Here is a 23125-nt window from a genome sequence, read left to right on the forward strand (position 1 = left end):
AGAGTTCTCTCAGCAGCCTATGGGGGAAAAAGAATAACCTAAGCTTCAGAGCATCCATCTGTAGAGTAAACAATTACAATCTAACTACTCTTGCCCTTAAAGGGATCATGACTCAGGAATCCATCTATAAATTTAAAAAACAAAACTTTTTTTTTTTTTTTTTCCTGAGACATGGTCTCTCTCTGTTCTGGCTGCAGTGCAGTGACATGACCATGGCTCACTACAGCCTCAACCTCCCAGGCTCAAGCGATCCTCCCATCTCAGCCTCCTAAATCTCTGGGACCACAGGCATGTGCCACTACTCCCAACTAATTTTAAAATTTTTTTGTAGACTTGGGATCTCATTATGTTGACCAGGCTGGTCTCAGAACTCCTGGGCTCAAGTGATCCTCCCACCTCAGTCTCCCAAAGTGCTGGGATTACAGGCATAAGCTGCCACACCAAGCCCACAATTCCATTTGATTGGTATCTAAGAGCTGACTGTCTCTGAAGACTTTTTGTTTCTAAGTACCCTAATGAGATGAGTGGTTTGAAAAGGAACAGGTACATATTTAATGCCTTGAATAGAACTGTGATATTCCTTGCCAAAATTCAAAGACACTGTTTATTATTTTTATTTTTATTTGAGACAGAATCTCACTCTGTTGCCTAGGCTGTAGTGCAGTGGCACGATCTCAGCTCACTGCAACCTCCATCTCTCGGTTTCCAGCAATTCTCCTGCCTCAGCCTCCAGAGTAGCTGGGATTACAGGTGTGCGCCACCATGCCTGGCTAATTTTTGTATTTTTAGCAGAGATGGTGTTTCACCATGTTGGCCAGGCTGGTCTTGAACGCCTAATCTCAAGTGATCCGCCTGCCTCAGCCTCCCAAAGTGCTGGGATTACAGGCATGAGCCACCATGCCCAGCCTCAAAGACATTGTTTATGGGCAGTTTTCTGCAATACATCTATCTATATTACATTTATCGGAAATCTTTACAAACTGATTATCTCATTAAAAATGTCATATAATAATCCCAAAGATGGTTCTGAATACCTACTGAATGCCCAGAATCATGCTACATACTATGAGCAGAGAAGAAAGCAGATAACCCAAGTACCTCCTTCAAGTTTATAGTACACAGTACATGTATCTATTAGATAAACATATGTTGACATATATGAATAAAAATGGATGCTCCTATATGTTTGTGTATACACAAGGTATTACAAAGCAATAATTTGAACAAGTAACAATGGCACCACTAAGCTAAGCATTCCTACCTCTCATTTCCTCTCGTCTCCTCACCCGCTGCCCTCCTTGATTCTCAGGTAGGTACCCCTTCTCTGGGCTCAAGGCACTTTGGGAATCCTGCAGCCTCAGATATTACCCACAAATTTGTGGTTCTTTGACACCAAAGGTTCTTGAGAAGAAAGCCTGCTTCTGAGTATTTCTCTAGCACTAATAAAAGTACCTACCACATGAGTAAGTTTCAACAAATGCTTCTCAAAAATAAATGGAAAAAATGATGTGGAAAGGCCATCACCCACAGAGTAAGGGTGTTCTTGGACTCCACCAGCACCCCTCTAATCTGCAGTGGTTGGTTATAGCTATCCTGGGGTGAGCTAACAATGCCAAAGAAAGAGCTAGTAAATGAAGTTTTCTTTCTCTCTTGAAAAATTTCAGAGTATATCAAGACCCCCAGCTGAAACCTGGTCAGTGACAAACAGAAAACCGTAAGACTTACCGAAATGGCTTTTCCCCTGTATGGGTTCGAATGTGCTTCCTCAGATCACTGAGTGTGGTGAAGTATTTGCTGCAGCCTTCAGATTCACAGTTAAACGTTTTCCCTGTGTGAAGCCTCTGATGTGCTTTCAGCCTGCAGAATATCCCAGAGAAATTCCCTTTGTCATAAAGTTCTTTTTTTTTTTTTTTTTTTTTTTTTTTGAGATGGAGTTTCGCTCTTGTCGCCTGGGCTGGAGTGCAATGACGTGATCTCAGCTTACTGAAACATCCACCTCCTGGGTTCTGGGTTCAAGCAGTTCTCCTGCCTCAGCCTCCCCAGTACCTGGGATTACAGGTGCCCACCACCATGCCCAGCTAATTTTTGTATTTTTAGTAGACATGGGGTTTTACCATGTTGGCCAGGCTGGTCTTGAACTCCTGACCTCAGGTGATCGGCCCAACTTGGCCTCCCAAAGTACTGGGATCACAGGCGTGAGCCACCATGCCCGGCCTCCCTTTATCATAAAGTTCTACACAGCCTCCCCATGCCAGCTTAATGTGCTTCAGGATCAAGTGTGTAAGAATTCTATACCCATAACATATTAGTATACAACATATTTTGCCCCAAAAGAAATTCAGAGAATAGCATAGTGCTAAGAGTGTTAACTCTGGAGACAGACTTCTGGGAATTCAAATCCTGGTCCCAGATCCTGCTTGGCTGGGGAAACTTGAGCTAGTTATAGAACCCCTCTGCACTCCCATTTACTTACCAGCTGTTGTGGGGATCAGCACTTAAAATCATGCCTAGCACACAGTGAGTATTTTTTAAGTGTTAGCTATTGTTATTTCTGTCACTTTATACTCAACATTGAAGACTAATAAGTCTCCTGATACAAATGTGGAAAAGACAATTGGCTACTGAATGGGCCACTCGCCAATTCTCAGGATAGAAAAGTCCTTCAAGGTGAGGTAGGAAAGAAGACTACAGAAGCCTTACTACAAAGATCCTGAGCCAAGGAGAGAGAGTACTCTATGCCAAGCACTAAAATGCCCAGGCCAGAATGCTGCTCCATGAGATGCAAATGTAAACATAAATGTACTGTCACTCCTAACCAGCCCAAGACATGTCCATCTTTAAGTAACAAGTTTCTCTAACGCGTTTTTAAAATTTTTTCTTTCATTTTCTGAGATCTGGCAGAAATGAATTTTACACAGTTGAACAGAGCTGTGCTCTTTTAAAGCCCTGAAAGTGAACAACTCTCCTCTGAAAGGAGAAGGAGCTCTGTAGTCACAACGAGGTCAAGGTCAGAGGCTGGGGGAGCAGTGGAGACGAGGCTGACCTGTACAGTGTGTTGAAGGCCTTCTCACAGCCCTGCACGTCGCACTCAAATGGCTTCTCCTTCGTGTGCACTCGCACGTGGATCCTGAGGCTGTAAGAGGTAAGGAAGGCCTTGCCACAGCCCTCCTGATTACAGACAAAGGTGTACTCTCCTCGATGTGTCTTCTGGTGGGTTCGCAGGTTGCCTGCTGTGCTATAGGTGCGGGGACAGCCCTCAAAGGTACATTGGTACCGCTTTACCTGGCAGACAGAAGACACCTCATCAACAGGACAAAAAAGCTGCCCAGGGCTTAACTCCCCCACCCAGAGCTCCGCTCCCAAGACGTGTGGACAATACAGATGGGTTTTCATTATAAACACAGAAGAACAGCCTCTAGTAGCAAAGTGGCAAAACCTTATTATTGATCAAATCATACCTGGACAACACATAATGATTTATGGCGAAGAAATCAGTCTATATGTATGTAAATATTCTAAATGAATACAAGAGTGTTTTTAGACTCTATATACACCTATCTGCTAAAAGTACATTATACTGTTACAGCTATCTGTATTCAAATAAAATCTCAACTTTAAGGCTTGACTAAACACCTTGACCTCTAGTACTACAATTTGATTGGAACTGATCACTATTAAATTGAGTCTAAAACATCTTGAAATTTACATACTTAATCATCAAACAGTATTTCCCTAGATTGTTTCCACTGCATATTTTCAAGCCAACAAAATGACAACTAAATATTGCAAATTTCTTGGAATATTTGGTGGTGTGATAATTCTCAAACTACCAGCCTCTTGTTTCCTTTCACCATCAAACTTCTTGAAAGGGGAATCAATTCTTCACCTCACGGTAGAAGGTTAAGGGAAAAAAAAAAGAGAGCTGCTTCTCTGACAAATACCAAATGGCCAATAACTCTAATGCAGCGGATGGCCTGGAGGGCCTGGAATGGGAGGCCCAGCAGCTTCCTCAGAGGCTTTGTTTGACAGAGATATGGGGGCCAGGGTCATGGCTGTGGGTGGGCTGAGGACATGGAGCTCTGAGGCAAGGCTGAGAAGAAGGAGTGGATGCCCATCACCAGGCTGGGCTGCCTAGTCCGGGACACGAAGATCAAGTCCCTGGAGGAGATCTAGCTCTTCTCCCTGCCCATCAAAGAATCTGAGATCACTGACTGTTTGCTGGGGTCACTTCTCAAGGATGAGGTTTTGAAGACTACACCTCTGCAAAGGCAGACCCGCACTGGCCAGCACACCAGGTTCAAGGCCATTGGGGACTACAGGGGCCACATCAGTCTGGATGTTCAGTGTTCCAGGGAGATTGCCAATGTCATCCAAGGGCCCATGATCCTGGCCAAGCTCTCCACTGTCCCTATGTGGAGAGGCCACTGAGGGAACAAGATCAGCAAGCCCCACGCTGTCCCTTGCAAGGTGACAGGCTGCTGTGGCTCTGCGCTGGTGCACCTTATTCCTTCCCCACCCCCCACCCCAGACACTGGCATCATCTTGACCCCTATGCCCAGCAAACTGCTGCTGATGGCTGGTACCGACAACTGCTACACCTCTACCAGGGGCTGCACTGCTACCCTGGACAAAGCCATCCTTAAGGCCACCTTTAAGACCTGACCCCTGATCTCTGGAAAGAGACTGTATTCACTAAGTCTCCCTATCAGGAATTCACTGACCATTTCACCAGTCTCTGTGCAGAGGACCCAGGCTGTAACTGTGGCTATAACATAAGGATTTTACACAAGAACAATAAAGTAAATTGAGCCTGTTTAAAAAAAAAGAAGAAGAAGAAGAAGACTGAGTGTGGTGGCTCATGCTTGTAATCCCATCACTTTGGGAGACCAAAGCAGGAGGATCACTTGAGACCAGGAGTTCGAGACCACCTTGTAACACAGTAAGACCCTATCTCTACCAAAAACAAACAAACAAAACCACAAAATGGTGACACACAGCTATAGTCCCAGCTATCTGGGAAACTGAAGTAAGATCGCTTGAGCCCAGGAGTTCAAGATTACAATGAGCTACAATTGCTACTGCACTCCAGTCTAGCGGACAGAACCAGACCCAGTCTCAAGAAAGAAAAAAAGGGGGGAAGAAAAAGTAGATAAACAATAATAGCAATAAAAATATTAATAAAGAAAATACCAGCCTGGGCAACATGGTAAAACCCTATCTCTACAAAAAATACAAAAGTTAGCCAGGTGTGGTGGCACATGCCTATAGTCCCAGTACTTAGGAGGCTGAGAAGATCACTTGAGTCTGGGAGGCTGAGGCTGCAGTGAGCTGTGATCATACCACTGTACTCCAGCCTAGGTTACAGAAAAAAAAAAATAACATTTTGGGCTGGATGATTTAGAAAAGAAAGGAGAAAAGAAAAATAATTTTTAAAAATTTAAAAAAAAAAAGGCAGTTGGCCGGGCGCGGTGGCTCAAGCCTGTAATCCCAGCACTTTCGGAGGCCGAGGCGGGTGGATCAGAAGGTCAACAGATCGAGATCATCCTGGTCAACATGGTGAAACCCTGTCTCTACTAAAAATACAAAAAAATTAGCTAGGCATGGTGGCGCGTGCCTGTAATCCCAGCTACTCAGGAGGCTGAGGCAGGAGAATTGCCTAAACCCAGGAGGCGGAGGTTGCGGTGAGCCGAGATCGCACCATTGCACTCCAGCCTGGGTAACAAGAGCGAAACTCCGTCTCAAAAAAAAAAAAAAAAGGGCAGTTGACATGTGTGCCTCCATTTCTGTCAATGCCCATGTATTTCTTAACCAGATGGCAAGGTGGTTTCACTGTATGAAATTATGCTCTTAACTTCCTGGTAGTCAAACTCTTTCATCCTTCCCTATTTTCCTTACTATTCACAAAAATACCTCATTGATGATGCCCTCAGTGTCTGAAAACTTGTTCTTCACAACACAGTAATGCCTTGGGGCAATCTTCCAACTCCTCTGAGACACTTCTTTCCCTTACCATCTAAGTGTAGGTGTATTCCAAACTTTGTCTCTCATCTCCCAAACATTTCCTGTATCTGTACTGATGCAGTAGGAGAAGCATTAGACTTGATAGCAGAAGGCTCAATTCTGGCACTTTTGTTCAACATAATTTTTTTTTTTTTTTTTTTGAGACAGAGTTTCACTCTTGTTGCCTAGGCTAGAGTGCAATGGTGCCATCTCGGCTCACTACAACCTCTGCCTCCCAGGTTCAAGCGATTCTCGTCCCTTAGCCTCCCGAGTAGCTGGGATTACAGGTATGACAACATGCCCAGCTAATTTTTGTATTTTTAGGAGAGACGGGGTTTCACCATGTTGGCCAGGCTAGTCTCAAACTCCTGACCTCAGGTGATCTGCCACCTTGGCCTCCCAAAGTGCTGGGATTACAGGCATGACCTACCACACCCAGCCTCAACATAATTCTTGAGCACACAATTTTAGTTCTCTGAGTTTCAGCTTCTTTATTTCTAAAATGCAAATATGCATGCCTGCCCTGCTTGTCTCACAGTGCTTTTGGGTGGAACAAAAATAGATAAAGCATTTGTGAAAATACTTTGTGAATTATTTGATGCCATACAATATCAAGGTGTTAGTATCATCTACTTATTAGCTTTAACCATCATCTTCATGTGCATAAATCTTTAATCCCAGTCTTTCTTCAAAGCCTTAGTCCATATATACAACTACGCTACTACTATTTTAATATTCAACAGTTACTGAATCACTATGTCCCAGGCAACATGCTAGATACCATGGATAAAAAAGTAAACACGACAAAAGTCTCTGCCTTGAAGGAACAGCACTTGTAAGGAAATGAACATGTGTACCAATCATGATACACTGTGCTAAGCTCTACAGCAGATACACGCATAAGGTACTTGGAGAACAGGAAAAAGGAAACATCTAACCCCTCGCAAAGCAGAAATCAGTGAAGGTCGAGAAGCTGAGGTATTCTCTCTGAACTGAGGATATTTTTTGCTTGTCTATTTCTTAAGGATTAGATGGCAAGGTGCTCCTCAGGTCAACCAGGAAGAAAAGGGCCTTCCAGAAAGAGGGAACAGCATGGAACTACATAGAGAGATGAGTACGTGTGCTGGTATCATGAAACCACAAACATCTGCAGTATGTGAGAGACTGGAAGAAGAGTCTAGAAAAATAAGGCAAGGCCTCCTTAGATAAGCTATGGAGTGAGGAACAGGACAGTGGGGAGGTTTTAACCAAGATAGCAACACAATCAGATTTGGGTTTAGGAGAGATCATTCTGGTATCCTTGTGGTGAATGGACTGGAAGGGTAAGAGAGTAGAAGAGACAGAAATTAAGAGCTGAGGAACAACAGTCTAGGAGAGAGACAAAAAGAGCTTGAACAAGGGAAGTGACAGTGAATATCCTGAGGTGAATTCCAGAGAAATAAAGTGGGGAGAAACAACGGGCTGTAGGAACAACTGGATGCTGAGGAGTGGAAGGGGTGGAGTGGAGGCAAAGCTAAAACCAACCCTAAGACTGTGGCCTTCATGATTAGATAGATGGTACACTACCAATGTGGGGCTGGATGGGGATTGAGGAAAGATGATGAGTTGGGCTGGAGGTGCTGCTAGGACTTCCAGGTGGAAATATCTGGGAGGCAGTTGGACAAACACGCTGCAAGCTAAAAAGAAAGTCTGTGGCAGGAGCCACTGGCACACAGTTAACAGCCGACTTTAGCTACATAACAAAGCTAGCTCAGGCTCAGTTCCCAACTTTGCCACTTACTGTGTAACTTTAGGAAAATTACTTAAACTCACTAAGCTTCAGTTTCCTTATTTATACTTCACAGAAAACAAAACAATCTTTTTAGGGTTGTTGCAAGGGTTAGGAATAAATGTGTAAAGCATTTTAATATAGTGGCTGGCATATAGTAGGTACTCAATAAAATAATAACTCTCCTAAGAGGAAAAAGGATAGACCTCTAAAAGTCAAGAACGTTTAAGGTACTGGTAAAAGAAGAGAGGCCCTTGGCCAGTGAGTGGGAGAAAGGGCTGGGGAAGTAGGAAGAGAAACCAAGAAGAACGATGTCACTGCAGCTAAAGGAAAAAGGCTATCAAGGAAAAGGAATGATCAAAATGTTAAATACTGGAGAAAACAAGGAAGATAAATGGGAAGTGACTGGATCCAGCAGCTAGGATTTCACTAATGACAGCAAGACTAGTTTCAGCAGACTTCTGGGGTGTGGGTCCGGATTCAGATGACTGAGTGAAAGCTAAACTGGAGGCGGAGGCTAGAGATGAATTACAGCAGCACAAGTGAACTTTTGAGTTGATAAAGTTTTTTTGTTTTTGTTTATGAGACAGAGTCTTTGTTGCCTAGGCTGGAGTGCAGTGGTATGCTCACAGCTTACTGTAACTTCAAACTCCTGGGCTCAAGTGATCCTCCCTCCTCAGCCTCCATAGCAGCTAGGTCTACAGGCACATGCCACCACACCCAGCTACCTTTTACATTTTTTGCTATGTTGCCCAGGTTGGTCTGGAACTCCTGGCCCCTAGCAATCCTCCCACCTCGGCCTCCCAAAGCAATGGGACTACAGGCTTGAGTCACCACTCCTGGCCTGGATTTTTTTTTTTTTTTAAGTAAGTTAGTTTTGAACATATTTGGAGGCAGAAAAGTCCTGGAAGAAGGAGAAGCTGAGGATTTAAGGAGGAAAATAAGAGAAAGATTCGAAACCCCAGGAGGAGGGAAAAGCCTCAGGTAGGAGAGGGACATTTAGTTTCAGAAGAGAGAGCCAAGGGCCGGGCACAGTGGCTCACGCCTGTACCCAGCACTCTGGGAGGCTGAGGTGGGTGGATCACAAGGTCAGGAGGTCGAAACCATCCTGGCTAACATGGTAAAACCCCATCTCTGCTAAAAATATAAAAAATTAGCCAGGCATGGTAGCACGGGCCTGTAGTCCCAGCTACTCAGGAGGCCGAGGCAAGAGAATCACTTGAACCTGGGAGGCGGAGGTTGCAGTGACCTGAGGCTGCAGTGAGCCATGATTGCACCACTGTACTCCAGCCTGGGTGACAGAGTGAGACTCCATCTTAAAAAAAAAAAAAGAGGCTGGGCGCGGTGGCTCAAGCTTGTAATCCCAGCACTTTGGGAGGCTGAGGCCGGTGGATCACGAGGTCAAGAGATCGAGACCATCCTGGTCAATATGGTGAAACCCCGTCTCTACCAAAAATACAAAAAATTAGCTGGGCATGGTGGTGCGTGCCTGTAATACCAGCTACTCAGGAGGCTGAGGCAGGAGAATTGCCTGAACCCGGGAGGCGGAGGTTGCGGTGAGCCGAGATCGCGCCATTGCACTCCAGCCTGGGTAACAAGAGCGAAACTCCGTCTCAAAAAAAAAAGAAAAGAGATTTGAGATGAGTATGACTTAAGGATAAGCAAAGTTTTCTGTAAAGGGCTAAACAAAAAACAGTTTAGGCTTTGTAGGCCTTATGGTCTGTCACTTCTCACCTCTGCATGTTGAAGGAGCAACAGACAATACCTAAATGAACCAGTAAGACTCTGTTTCAAAACTGTTATTTACGGACACTGAAATTTGAATTTCATATATCATGATGTACTCCTCCTCTGATTTAAAAAAAAAAAAAATCCTTTAAAAATGTAAAAACCATTCTTAGCTCAAGGGCTGTAGAAAAACAAGTAACTGGATGGATTTGGCCTGTGGGCCACAGTTTGCTAACCTCTAAAACCTGTGTGGGTAGGGTAGTAAGGAGGGCCCCTACTCCTGTCTCCCCTCCCACCCCTCTCCCATCTGCCCAACCCCCATATGATCTTGCATAAGTCTTTAGGTTCCTTAGTCAAGTGCTCTCACCTGTTCACTGTGTTCTTTCCACACAGGAGAAGCTCCATAAATATCTGTTAAACTGAATTCCTTATTGAACCACTAATCCAGGCATTCTTCTCATGTCTCAGTGCCTAATTCTGAAGTCATTTGTTGCCAGATTAAGTCTAAAACCGTTTTCCACACATGCCATCTCTCTGCTCAAATGATAAAGTCCCAGTTCCTTAGCCTGACATTCAAGGATCTTTCCAGGGCTGCTTCTGTCTTCTATCATATTGCTCGGTCAGCAGCCAAACAGAAGGCTCTGTCTAGGCTTCTAAACAACAGTATACTCTTACCCATTTACAAGACTGAATTCCTACTTCCCTCTCCTTTTTCTCTACTGGAAATGCCTAGCTCCTTTCTTCTCTGCTTTTCTGAGTCCTTTTCTTCCTTTAATGTAAGCCTCAGGAACTCCAAGCTCCTCCATAATCACTCTACGTCTACGTGACAGTGCCCTTCTCTGAATGCTAATAATATTTACTACTCCACTCATTTGACACGTATATTGTTAATTATCCTCTCATGCATATATTCTGACTTCCCACTGAGATTAAAAACCTCTTTGGTGCTGCCAGATAGGGAATTCAAAATAATCACTCACCACGAAGGAGAACCGGGACTGTGGATGCTGGGATAAAGGAGCCTGCATGTCTCAATCATAAAGCTGCATTGTTGTACAATGGTGAATGATAAGAGCAGCAGTTCATTCTTAAGATGCTACAGCTGTTGATAACTTTATAAGTAATTGCAATAAATAATTAACTACCCCTCCTGCCTCCCTGCCCTGCCAAACTCTACTCCCATCCAGGTTTTTTTACTTGCACAATTCAAGCTTCCACTAAATGATCCTTCTAGGAACTCCTCCTGATTGATCCTTACTTCCATCCCAAACTAGAATAGGTATCCTAATTATAGGTTTTCACGGTTTCCTGTGAGCACAAGATACAATTAAGATGCAATAATTATGTGATTAAACCATTTACATAATTATCTTTCATGGCTAGGCACAACAGTATCTGAAAAACAACAGGCACTAAATAAATATTTGTCCAATTAAATGAGTGAATAGCTACTTCCCAGCTGGACTGTAGAGGATCAGTGGACATGAGACCAGGTTTATCCTGTTCACTGACACAACTTCTGGGACTAGCCTTGTGGAGAAGTGGCATTTAGTTTATAGTTTTTGAATGAATGAGCAAATGAAGAAAACCAGTGGGATTGAAAAGGTAGTGACAAGGACAAGTGACATGTGACAAAGGAATAGTTTCAAGGAGAATGGTCAAGTAGGTCAAATGTAGCACAGACGATGGTAAAACATCTCTTGAATTTAGCTGACTCACAAAGTCATAATTGCCTCAGCACAACTAGCTTCACTAGAGTGATGGGAACAGAAGTCAGAATGTGAGACAATATCAACTACACTTTCCAGAAACTTCACTGAGGAGAGAGAGAAAGAGAGAGAGGGGGATATAGCAAGTTAGGAAAGGACACAGACTGGGTAAAGTATTTGTTTTATTTATTTTTATGTCTTTATCGAATAAATGGAGTTTCTCTGTGTCGCCTAGGCTGAATGCAGTAGCATGATCTCTGCTCACCAGAGCCTCAATCTCCTGGGATCAAGCAGTCTTTCCACTTCAGCCTCTTGAGTAGTTGGGACTACAGGTACGTACCACCACGTCTAGCTAATTTTTGTATTTTTTGTACAGATGGGGTCTCACTTTGTCAGGCTAGGCTGGTCTGGAACTCCTGGCTTCAAATACATTTTTCGCCTCAGCCTCCCAAAGTGTTGGAATTACAGGCATGCGCCACCACACCCAGCCTGAAAATATTGGTATTTAAAAGTGGGGGATTCAGCATTGACAATGGAGGAAGAAAAAAAAAAACTTTAACAAAAGAAAAAAAAGTGGGGGATCATGCCTGTAATCCCAGCACTTTGGGAGGCCAAGGCAGGTGGATCATGAGGTCAGGAGTTCGAAATCAGCCTGGCCAATATGGTGAAACTCCGTCTCTATCAAAAACAGAAAAATTAGCCAGGCATGGTGGCGTATGCCTGTAGTCCCAGCTACTCGGGAGGCTGAGGCAGAAGAATCACTTGAACTTGGGAAACGGAGGTTGCAGTGAGCCAAGATCGCGCCACTGCACTCCAGCCTAGGCGACAGAGCAGGACTCCATCTCAAAAAAATAAATAAAAAATAAAAGTGGGCAAGACAGTTGACTGTCAAAAGTAAATGCCTACTCCCAATAAACTGCTGAATAAATGCGTAATCTCTCGCCTCATTTGTAGGGAGAAGTCACTATACTGTGTCTTTCAGAATCATTTCAAAATAGCACAGAATTTCACAAAAAGGGAAAACTAAACCTCCTCAAACTGGATCAGAACAGGAAGTTGCAAAAACCATGTAGGTTTTCATGGTTACATACAGGAGGTATTGCAACATTTGGAACATTTCAGTACAACTAAGGTTTATCATTCATATATCCTAAAAATTATGTTTCAGAAATTATACTGTCTTGGGTGCTAGGAATACCAAAAAAAAAAAAAAAAAATTGTACCTGCTCTCAAAGAGCTCAAAGTCAAAAGGAGAATCAGATGAGAACAATATGGTTTGAGAAGTTGTACTGATAATAGATATTCAGCATACTATGGGAATTTATCAAAGAAACATCTAACTTAGACTTCAATGACTCAGAAAGGCTTCTTGAAGGAGGTGATTCCCCAACCTGAATTTAAAGACATGAGGGGCTGGGTGACAGAGTGAGATCCCATTTAAAAAAAAAAAAAAAAAAAAAAAGATGAGTAAGTAGAAGACTAAACAAACAAACAAAAAAAGGATCTGCTGAGATGTACCTTAACATACAAAATAAATAAATATTTTAAAAAAGGAATGAGAATATCTGTAATATGAACATAATGTCACCAAAGAGTCCATTAAAAAAAAAGTTCCAGCCGGGTGCGGTGGCTCAAGCCTGTAATCCCAGCACTTTGGGAGGCCGAGGCGGGTGGATCACGAGGTTGAGAGATCGAGACCATCCTGGTCAACATGGTGAAACCCCGTCTCTACTAAAAATACAAAAAAATTAGCTGGGCATGGTGGCACGTGCCTGTAATCCCAGCTACTCAGGAGGCTGAGGCAGGAGAATTGCCTGAACCCAGGAGGCGGAAGTTGCGGTGAGCCGAGATCGCGCCATTGCACTCCAGCCTGGGTAACAAGAGCGAAACGCCGTCTCAAAAAAAAAAAAAAAAAAAAAAAAAAAAGTTCCTCCAAAAGAGCTTCAGGCTCTAAGCATGACTTTAATTTTCCTGAATGGCCTCAGATGGCTGTCAATTGCCCTGTTAAGGAACATGGAGGGAGCACAGGTTAGGGTTCATGAAGGATAGTGTCTCATGCTAGTAATGGGCACAAAATAGGAGGTTTCAGAGAACTGATGCCGATTTACAGTGTTCTGAGCAGTTCTAGAATACAGAAGTATTTAACAAAGATGACTGCCTTGTTATGGTAACAGAATCAGAGAAGACAGGTAACTGAGATAAGCAAAAGTGAGAAAATTAAACACTGTGACCCCAGAAGGCAAAAGCTTTAAAAAATTAGGAAAAGAAAAAAGCCAATGCCTATGGAAAGAAAAGGCAAAAAGAAAGAAAAAAGGCTGGGGTTTTCCTGAAGGAAGATAAAGTGAAAGTGAGAAGTAGATTTTATACACATTTACAGCCCCTACTCCATAAGGAAAGAGAGTTCCTGCTTCTGAGCACCTAGCACATGAACACTCATAAATAAATTACTGGCCTGCCTGTTAAGGCTGTAGAAACTGCCCTTTCCTCCCCATCACTAGGGACTTCCCTTCCCTCTCCCTGTGTCCGACTCTGTTCCCCATATTGGCACTGGTATTATTTCTTCTCCATAATGGATAATCAAAAAGCTCAGAAATATAAGAACCCTGAAGACCTCATTTTAACAGTCCTCCCATCCCCTACCATGAGAGCTGACTTCATCCAGCTGTCCCCACACTTCAAACCTTTAACCTTACAAAACAAATGCTGCTGTCTCTTCATTTCTTAGCCCTTTTCACAGCCAACAGGTCTGTGCCTGATTCTTGTATCTTTGCAAAAGTTATGTGTGATGGCAGAAAGCATAGGCTTTGGCATCCATAAAGTCCTCAGTTGAAATCCTGGGTCTACCATTTGCTAATTGCGTGTTTCTAAGCCTCAGGTTGTCATCTGTACAATGGGGCTAATAGTATCTATGTTATAGGATTGTTATGAAAATTAAATACAAAACTGTATTAAAGCCCATAACATAGTGATTGGTACATAGCAAGTAGTCAACAGACGCCAGCCATCTCCTCTCCACCACCATTGCCAGCATAATAAAAGTCCTCATTCTTTCGGAGCCATCAGCTCTGCCTGGTGTTCCAAATGCCCACCATGGAAATAATTTTCAGTGGCCTGATACTAAGTCAAAGTAAGCCAAGTATAAAAGAGAGGAGTGGCAAGAGCTGGTATTTATATGACACCTGCAGGGGACTGCAAACAGGTTCTCATTTTAAAACACTGTTGTGGCCAGGCACGGTGGCTCATGCTTGTAATCCCAACACTTTGGGAGGTTGAGGAGGCTAGATCATGAGGTCAGGAGTTCAAGACCAGCCTGACCAATATGGTGAAACCCTGTCTCTCCTAAAAATACAAAAATTAGCCAGGCGTGGTAGTGTGCACCTGTAATCCCAGCTACTAGAGAGGCTGAGGCAGGAGAACTGCTTGAAGCCAGGAGGCGGAGCTGCAGTGAGCCAAGATCATGCCAATGCACTCCAGCCTGGGCAACAGAGCAAGACTCGTCTAAAAAAAAAAAAAAAAAAACACTGTTGTATGGGCTGGTAAGGTGACTCATGCCTATAAGTGCTCACCCAGCATTTTGGGAGGCTGAACTGGGAGGACTGCTTGAGCTGGTGAGGTCAAGGCTGAGCCGTGATCACACCACTGCACTCAGCCTGGGTGACCGAGTGAGACTCTGTCTTGAGAAATTAAAATCAATAAATATAACACAGTAATAAGTGGTTTACATTCCATGGCAGTATTAATACAACAGTTCAGCTAATTAGGGGTTACCAAGATTTCTACAGGATATCCTGGAACCTAATCACAATTTATATACAACCTTGTCTCAAGGAGAAAACACCTCCCAAAGAGTTTCTAACAAAGAACACTTTTATTCATTTATTTATTTTGAGACAGTCTCTCACACTGTGGCCCAGGCTTTAGTGCAGTGGTGCGATCTCGGCTCACTGCAATCTCTGCCTCCTGGATTCAAACAATTCTCCTGCCTCAGCTTCCTGAGTAGCTGGAACTACAGGCATGCACCACCACGCCCAGCTAATTTTTCTACATTTTTAGGAAAGATGGGGTTTCACCATGTTGGCCAGGATGGTCTCGATCTCCTGACCTCGTGATCTGCCCACCTGGGCCTCCCGAAGTGCTGGGATTACAGGCATGAGGCACTGTGCCCGGCCAAAAAGAACATTTTAACCTCTTCTTAAACTGGACACTACCTCCTCACCTCCTTCAAGAACCTATGAGGCCTATGAGGAAAAGAAAGCAAATGAACATTCACTGAACAACCATGATGCAACAGACACTATGCTAAATGTTTCACACATATACTATTATATATTTACATATGAATAAATCTCATTTAATCTTCACAAGATGCAATGGGATATTTTTATTTCAATTTTATAAAAAGGAAACAGAGCAGCTTGTCCAAGGCCCCATAGCTAGTATGCAACAGAATAAAGCTGGAACCTAGGTTGAAACTATCCCTTTGAACATTACAGAAGAAACGAGTAAGCCTGACATAAATAAGAGGGGGAAAAAATTAAAATTCAGGTTCTTTTGCCAATGTCATATCATAGCAGAATGTTAGTAGTATTTAATATGTAGAGCCTATGTAAAATGTAAATCGAGACCTACAATTCCTATAATACCATGTTTGAAACCCAATTGTACACAAAACCACTCTCGTCCCGTTTCCAGGCCAGTGGACCTGAGTGATGGAAATGCTGATTACTAAGGAGAGGTACATAATACACACTCAGACACACTGATAAAATGGCTTCATATAGTGGTAAATGGAAAATGCTTCCTGCTCTGGATACTTACAAACCATGGGAGTTCAGAAGGGAACCTCCAAAGAAATGTAATCACAGTACACAAAGACTAAAAAGTGGGTAGTTCCCCTCTGGGAGACTCAACAACATCTTGGTTTGCCTGAGTGGATCTTGGTTTGCCTGAGTGGATCACTCCACTGCCTGAGGAATTTATAATAAGGCATGAGATTGGAACTAGGTCTCCCATGGTAAAGGACATACATTGCAAAAAGCCTCCAAAACACTGGAGTCAGATTTTTCCCGTTATACTTGAAATCTGTCACACTAAAAAAAAATAACTCTCCTCTTGGAATGCCACTGACCATGCAATTTGTTCCTGGCGTGTCTAGGAGCAATATAGACCAAGCAGCCTAAAAACGTCACCGTAACTGTGCTTCCTGGTAGAGTCCTTTCCTAATCAACACCCTGGAATACTTTGGCGCATCATGTAGAATAAATGTGGCATATGATTCCTAGGGTTTTTTCGAACTCTTTAGCTAACTACTCTGTGGAAAACTGGCAAGGTCAGTTAGCCATGGAAGATCCATCATGTCACCAATGCATTTCAGACAGAGGTAGATGAACATGTAACTAGACAGTCCTGGCAGGTTCTCTGGAAAGGCATGGATTCAAGAATGGACTGCAAAAACCAATTAAAGAAAACACAGTTGCCAGGTGTGGTAGCTCATGCCTTTAATACCAGCAACTCAGGAGGCTAAGAAGGGAGAACTGCTTGAGGCCAGAAGCTCCAGATTACAGTGAGCTATGATCATGGCCTAGGCAAACATAGCAAGACCCAGTATCTTTTAAAAAATAAATAAATAAATAAACAAACAAACAACAATAAAACACAGCTACTTAGAGACTTGGTGTAGAAAGGCCTTAAAGGCCAGGCATGGTGGCTCACACTAGTAATCATAATACTTTGGGAAGTCAAGGCGGAAGGATTGCTTGAGCCGAGGAGTTCAAGACCAGCCTGGGCAACATAGTGAGACCCCCTCTCTGCCAAAACAACAACCAAAAATTAGCCGGCACAGTGGCACATGCCTGTGCTCCCAGCTACTACAGAGGCTGAGGTGGGAGGATGGCTTGAGCCTGGGAGGTAGGCTGCAGTGAGCTGTGACCATGCCACTGCACTCCAGCCTGGCTGCAGAATTGGAACCCTGTCTCAAACAAAAAAAAAAAAAGAGAGTGAAGAAAAAAGAATGCTTTTGTTTTGAGCAGAATGAAAATATTTTGGTAAGAAATTTCACAAAGCTGGCCAAATGCCATGGCTCATGCCTATAGTCCCAGCACTTCAGGAGGTTGAGGCAGGAGGATTACTTGAGTCCAGGAGTTTGAGGTCACAGTGAGCTATGATCCCACCACTGCAATCACTCCAAAATGTGTAACAGAGTGAGATCCTGTCTCAAGAAAGAAAGGAAAGAAAGAAGACAGAAAGAAAGGGAAGGGGGGAAAAGAAGGAAAGGTAGGAGAGGGAGGGAAGGAAGGAAGGAAAGCAGGAAGGAAGAAAGAAAAAGAAGAGAGGAAGGAAGGAAGGAAGGAAGGAGAAAAAGAGAAAGAAAGGAAGGAAGAGAGGGGCGGGGAGGAGATCTCAAAGCTACCAAATCAACAGGGAGATAGTAATGAAATAACAAGTATGAGAATAAGATATGTGAAATTTGAGTCAGAATTACCAGTGGTCTTGTGGTAGGACTTTTTCTGTGGCAAGGTTCTGGTTGGTTGATTTTTTGTACAAGATAAGCATGAAGAAAAGAAAATGAAGTAATAGGTAAGCCAACTCCGTACTATACGAAACAATGAAAAAACCAGAAGTAAACAGGAAATTCAGGCTAAAATGTGACTCAGAAAATAAGCTGCCTGTGAAGCCAAGAAGACCAACTAGTTATCAAATGATCTGATATTTCAAGAGCAACACCTGTGCATGGAGGGAAAGAAAGAAAAAAAAAAACCAAAAACCAAGCTTAAAAAATGAGGGGAAAAGGAGTACGGAAGGGCTAAAGGATCATTAAGTCTGTTATCAAGTAGTCATAAACATCAGCCTCTTCAGGCCAGTTAAGTGGATTTTAATGCCAAAATAAAATCCCAGCCACAACAAAAGTTAAGCTAAGACAGTCCTTCAGGAAGGCAAGCCTCCTGAATGTCTGGTCCTTAAGCAAGATTTTCAAAGACTAAAGCTACTGCTACTTCTCCCTCAATCTCCACCCAACCCCAAACCTACTGACTTCAAAAATATAGACTCTTCCACATGGGTCTTATGGACAGCAGGAAAAAATGTGGGTGGGAGGAAAGTGGAGTGAGCTAAATCCCCAGCAAACTGAACCAAGTGCTCATAATATCCTTGACCCTGGCCTATTCAATATAATTATCAGCGACCTGAAGACATGAATGGCAAACCAGACTTGCAAATAGAATAAAGGAATCTGAATAGCAGGAAGTGGAAAAGTGACAGTTTTCACTGATTGCATAATCATTCCCTCTGTACCATCTCCTCCTCTTCTGCCTGGATCAGCACTTCCCAAAATGTGTTCCACAAAACACTGATCCCTGGAAATGAGATCTGAAAAATGGTTTCTCAAGTTTAAAGCATTTGAAAAATTCTGCATTTTCTTCCTTCTTAGTTGTTGGCGCATCAAAGGCTCTGGGAAGTCCTAATCAACAAATTTCTGTCTTGGTTTAACTTAATGTTTCCCAAACACTTGCTCATGAAACACTGTCACACAGCAATCATTAGCTGAGGATGGCCTCAAGTTTAGAACCTAAACCATGTCCAAATTACCTATGCTAAAAAAAAAAAAAAAAAAAAAAAAAAAGATTCGATCCCCTTGAGCTAGCTCCTGCTGTCTCATCACTCTTCTTCCTCTACCAAACTTATTAAAAAACACACACAACTTGACATTTCCTGCCTCCTGTTTCCTCACCACTCACTTCTTCATCACTCAAAACCTGGCTTCAGCCCCACTGCTCTACTGCAAGTCTTCTCATGTGAACAACTGCACAACCAGCAGAACTAGTGGCTTGGCTTCTTTGGGCTCCTCAATCCCTCTGCAGGGTCACACAGGAATATTCTCATTTATTGACACTCTCTTCCTTCAGCTTCCACAACTCTGCATTCAACCCATCTCTTTGACTATCATGATCTTGGGTTCCTCTTTCTCTTCCCACGCTTTAAATTCTCAGGTCAACTCTTACTTCTCCCTTGAGTAAACCACCCATAGTTTGAAGAACCCTTTCTACTACTATTCTAACTACAAATTGTTTCTTTGACTTAGATACACATTTCCAATGACCTTTCAATTTGTTCATGTTACTTTTCTCCAAGGACTGTACATTCGATACACTTCAACCAAATTCACTAATTACTCCTTCAACGTTTTCCTTTTCCTGTGTTTCTTGATTCCTATGAATGGGATCACCATTTGGAGGGTGGGGCGAACAGAGTTAGCCACTTTCTCCCCAGCATGCACACAGCACTTCCAGTACTCCCCTGTTAAAATATCTACCACAACGGACTCTAACTACTTAACTCTAAACCTAGACTTGAAGCTCCATCAATAAGCTGTGCTAAGACATAGCAGAAACTCAACAGATTTGGGAAAATGGATGAATCCTTTCAATAAACATGATTCAAAACCTTTTTTTTTTTTTAGACAGATTCTCACTGTGTTGCCCAGGTTGGAGTGCAGTGGCACAATCTCAGCTCACTGCACCCTCCGCCCCCTGGGGTCAAGTGATTCTCCTGCCTCAGCCTCCCATGTAGCTGGGACTACAGGCATGCTGCACCATAATTGGCTAATTTTTGTATTTTAAGTAGAGACAGGGTTTCACCATGTTGGCCAGGCTGGTCTAGAACTCCTGACCTCAAGTGATCCATTTGCCTCGGCCTCCCAAAGTGCTGGGATTACAGGCATGAGCCATTGCGCCCAGCCTATTCAAAACCTTTTAATCATGCCCAATTCATGGCTCATTCCTCAAACTCCAATAAGACATACAAAGTTCTCTCATGCTTCTACAAAAGCTCTTGATTCTTCCCATAAACAAGGCCACTATCCTTTCTTCAGACTTAAATGTAACCCCAAACAGAAGCTACGACTGTCTCCCAACTAGGCAAGACACCTCCAGTTTTCCTCTGCCTCCAAGCTACCTCTGCTGCCAGACCAATCTTTCTAAAATGCTACTCTAACCACATTATATATTTAACCACTCTAGCCTTGGCTCAGACACCTCCAATCGTTTTCTACCATTTCCACAAGAGGACAGTCCAAAACCCACAGAGGGTTATCACTGCCTTCCATGTTTGGATCTTCACTATCTTTTCCATCCTTAACTCCTTTTACTCCCTGTGTTCTAGTCTAAGGGTCAGTGTACTACAGCCAGTGAACCAAATCCACCCCACTGTCTGTTTTTGTAAAGTCTTTTTTTTTTTTAATTTTTAAATTTTTTTTTTTATGAATAGAGATAAGGTTTCACCAGGTTGGCCAGGTTGGTCTCAAACTGCTGACCTCAGGTGATCTGCCCACCTCGGCCTCCCAAAGAGCTGGGATTACAAGCATGAGCCACCGCGCCTGGCCTGTTTTTGTAGTCTTATGAGAACTCGGCCACGTTCATTCATGTATGTATTGCCTATGGCTGCTTTTGCGCTACAATGGGAGAATGGAGTAGTTCCAACAGAGACCTTATAGCCAGCAAAGCTCAGAATATTTACTATTTAGCCCTATGCAGAGAAAAGTGTACTGACCTCTGTTGTAACAGGAAAACTGGCTATTCCCTGAAAATGGCCTGTTTCCCACCTACATTCCTTGTTGTATGCTATTCCTCTCTCTTGGAAAAACCTTTTCCTCCTTTTTTCCTTAATTGTAATATATTCTTTTTTTTTTTGAGACAGAGTTTCACTCTTGTTGCCCAGGCTGGTGTACAATGGCACGATCTCATCTCACCACACCTCTGCTTCCCAGGTTCAAGAGATTCTCCTGTATCAGCCTCCCAAGTAGCTGGGATTACAGGCATGCACCACCACGCCCAGATAATTTTTTTATATTTTTAGTAGATAAAGGGTTTCTCCATGTTGGTCAGGCTGGTCTCGAACTCCCAACCTCAGGTAATACGCTGGCCCCAGCCTCCCAAAGGGCTGAGATTACAGGGTGAGCCACGACGCCCAGCCAATTGTATATATTCTTTAAGACCAGCTCAAATGCTACCTTTTTCACAAAGACTTCCCTGATCCCAAAATTAAGGGTGAGCTTGTCTGTGCTCACAGTGTAATATCTGTACCTCTCCTTCACATTTACCACTTTGTGCTTGGGCTATGATTATTAGTGTAAACAATTTCTGCTTCTGTGTTATAAATCGACTACCAAATCATCTGCAGTGTCCATAGAACATAACAGCACCTTGCTTCACGTTTGTTGAGCTGAACAAACTTACAAATCCCCTACAAACTCAAATCAGCTGAAACCAACAAGATAAAATGTCATAGGGAGATATTTTTATTTTTTGAGACAGAGTTTTGCTCTTGTTGCCAATGCTGGAATACAGTGGTGCAATCTTGGCTCATTGCAACCTTAGACTCCCAGGTTCAGAGAGTCTCCTGCCTCAGCCTCCAGAGTAGCTGGGATTACAGGCGTCTGCCACCACACCAGCCTAATTTTTCATATTTTTAGTAGAGACAGGGTTTCCTCATGTTGGCCAGGCTGGTCTTGAACTCCTGATCTCAGGTGATCCATCCACCTCGGCCTCCCAAAGTGTTGGGATTATAGGCATGAGCCACCACGTGCCGCCGGGAGATATTTTTAATAAGGCTTACATGCAGGTCTCCGTTTTCATTTTTATAAGATCTGACAGCTGCATACATGAAAACAATCTAGAGCAGGGTTTCTCAATCCTAGCACTATTGCTATTTTGGGCCAGATAATTCTGTTGTAGGGGGCTGTCCTGTGCACTGTAAAACATTTAACAGTGTCTTTAACCTCTAACCACTAGATTCCAGTACCACCTCCACAGTGTGACAACCAAAAATGTTTCTAAGACATGGCCAAACATTTCCTGGGGGCAAAACTGCCTGCAGTTAAGAAGCACTACTGTAAAAACTACCAACTACAAGCTAGTAGTAAGATGTTGCTGATAATAAATATAAAGTACATAGTAACTGTAGTACAGTTCCTGAATAAGAGATAAGAGCCATACTATATTCAACGCCAGTTGACTCACACTCATGAGACTGTGCTCAACTATAGATTTTTAAAGGACTTTGGGGTCAGGCATGGTGAATCACACATGTAATCCTAGCACTTTGGGAGGCTGAGGCAGGCAGAGTGAGATCAGGAGTTCAAGACCAGCCTGATCAACATGAAGAAACCCTGTCTCTACTAAAAATACAAAATTAGCCAGACATGGTGGTGCATGCCTGTAACCCCAGCTACTCGGGAGCCTAAGGCAGGAGAATCACTTGAACCTGGGAGGCGGAGGTTGCAGTGAGAGATCACACCATTTGCACTCCAGCCTAGGCAACAAGAGCAAAACGCCATCTCAAAAAAAAAAAAAAAAAGGACTTTGGAAGACTGGAATTCATATAATCAAAGGTGACTAGGCTGATGAGAGACTGGAGAAAATGTCACAGGGGGGATTTAAGTACATGGAGGTGATGTAAGAGGAAGAAAAACCCATGATCTTCAAATAGCTAATGGACTATCCTATGGAAGGAAGCTTACTCAGGAAGGCAGGTAGGTCTCGAACCAGTGGGCAGCACCTGCAGAAAGGCAGGTTTTGGTTCTAAACAAGTAAAAGCTTTCTAACAGTCAGAACTGGCTAACAAATGTACTGGGTTGAGGTATGAAACACTGTGCTCTCGTTGTTCTGGAAGTTTTCAAGCAGAAACCAGATGAACTGATGTCAGAGATGCCATAGGGAGATTTCTGCATGGCGTAGGAGGTAGGACAAGATGGTCTCTCTAAGGCTAGCAAAGGAAAAGTGATAGGCCATTAATAAGCCACATACATAAGCCATATGCAGTTTCAAGACCTCAACCACAGCAAAAAAGAAAACTATATTGCTAAATCATTCACCCTATTTTCTGTTTGGTAACATCTTACATTTAGTCCCTGGTACTGTAACTACCA

The 23125-nt window shown here is 43.1% G+C and overlaps 1 protein-coding gene across 1 annotated transcript in view; it reads right to left on the bottom strand.

Annotated features, from left to right (window-relative positions):
• The window catches only part of MTF1 (metal regulatory transcription factor 1), a 59842-nt gene that overhangs the window by 30982 nt on the left and 5735 nt on the right, over window positions 1-23125 (bottom strand). Inside the window, exons 3-4 of the mRNA XM_039473669.2 lie at window positions 3044-3282; window positions 1726-1857 (exon numbers count right to left, since the gene is read on the bottom strand). Of these exons, the coding sequence (XP_039329603.1) occupies window positions 1726-1857; window positions 3044-3282 (371 nt within the window). The remainder of the gene's footprint in view (window positions 1-1725; window positions 1858-3043; window positions 3283-23125) is intronic.

The sequence above is a fragment of the Saimiri boliviensis genome, chromosome 11 (assembly GCF_048565385.1).
Source record: "Saimiri boliviensis isolate mSaiBol1 chromosome 11, mSaiBol1.pri, whole genome shotgun sequence".
Lineage (NCBI taxonomy): Eukaryota > Metazoa > Chordata > Mammalia > Primates > Cebidae > Saimiri > Saimiri boliviensis.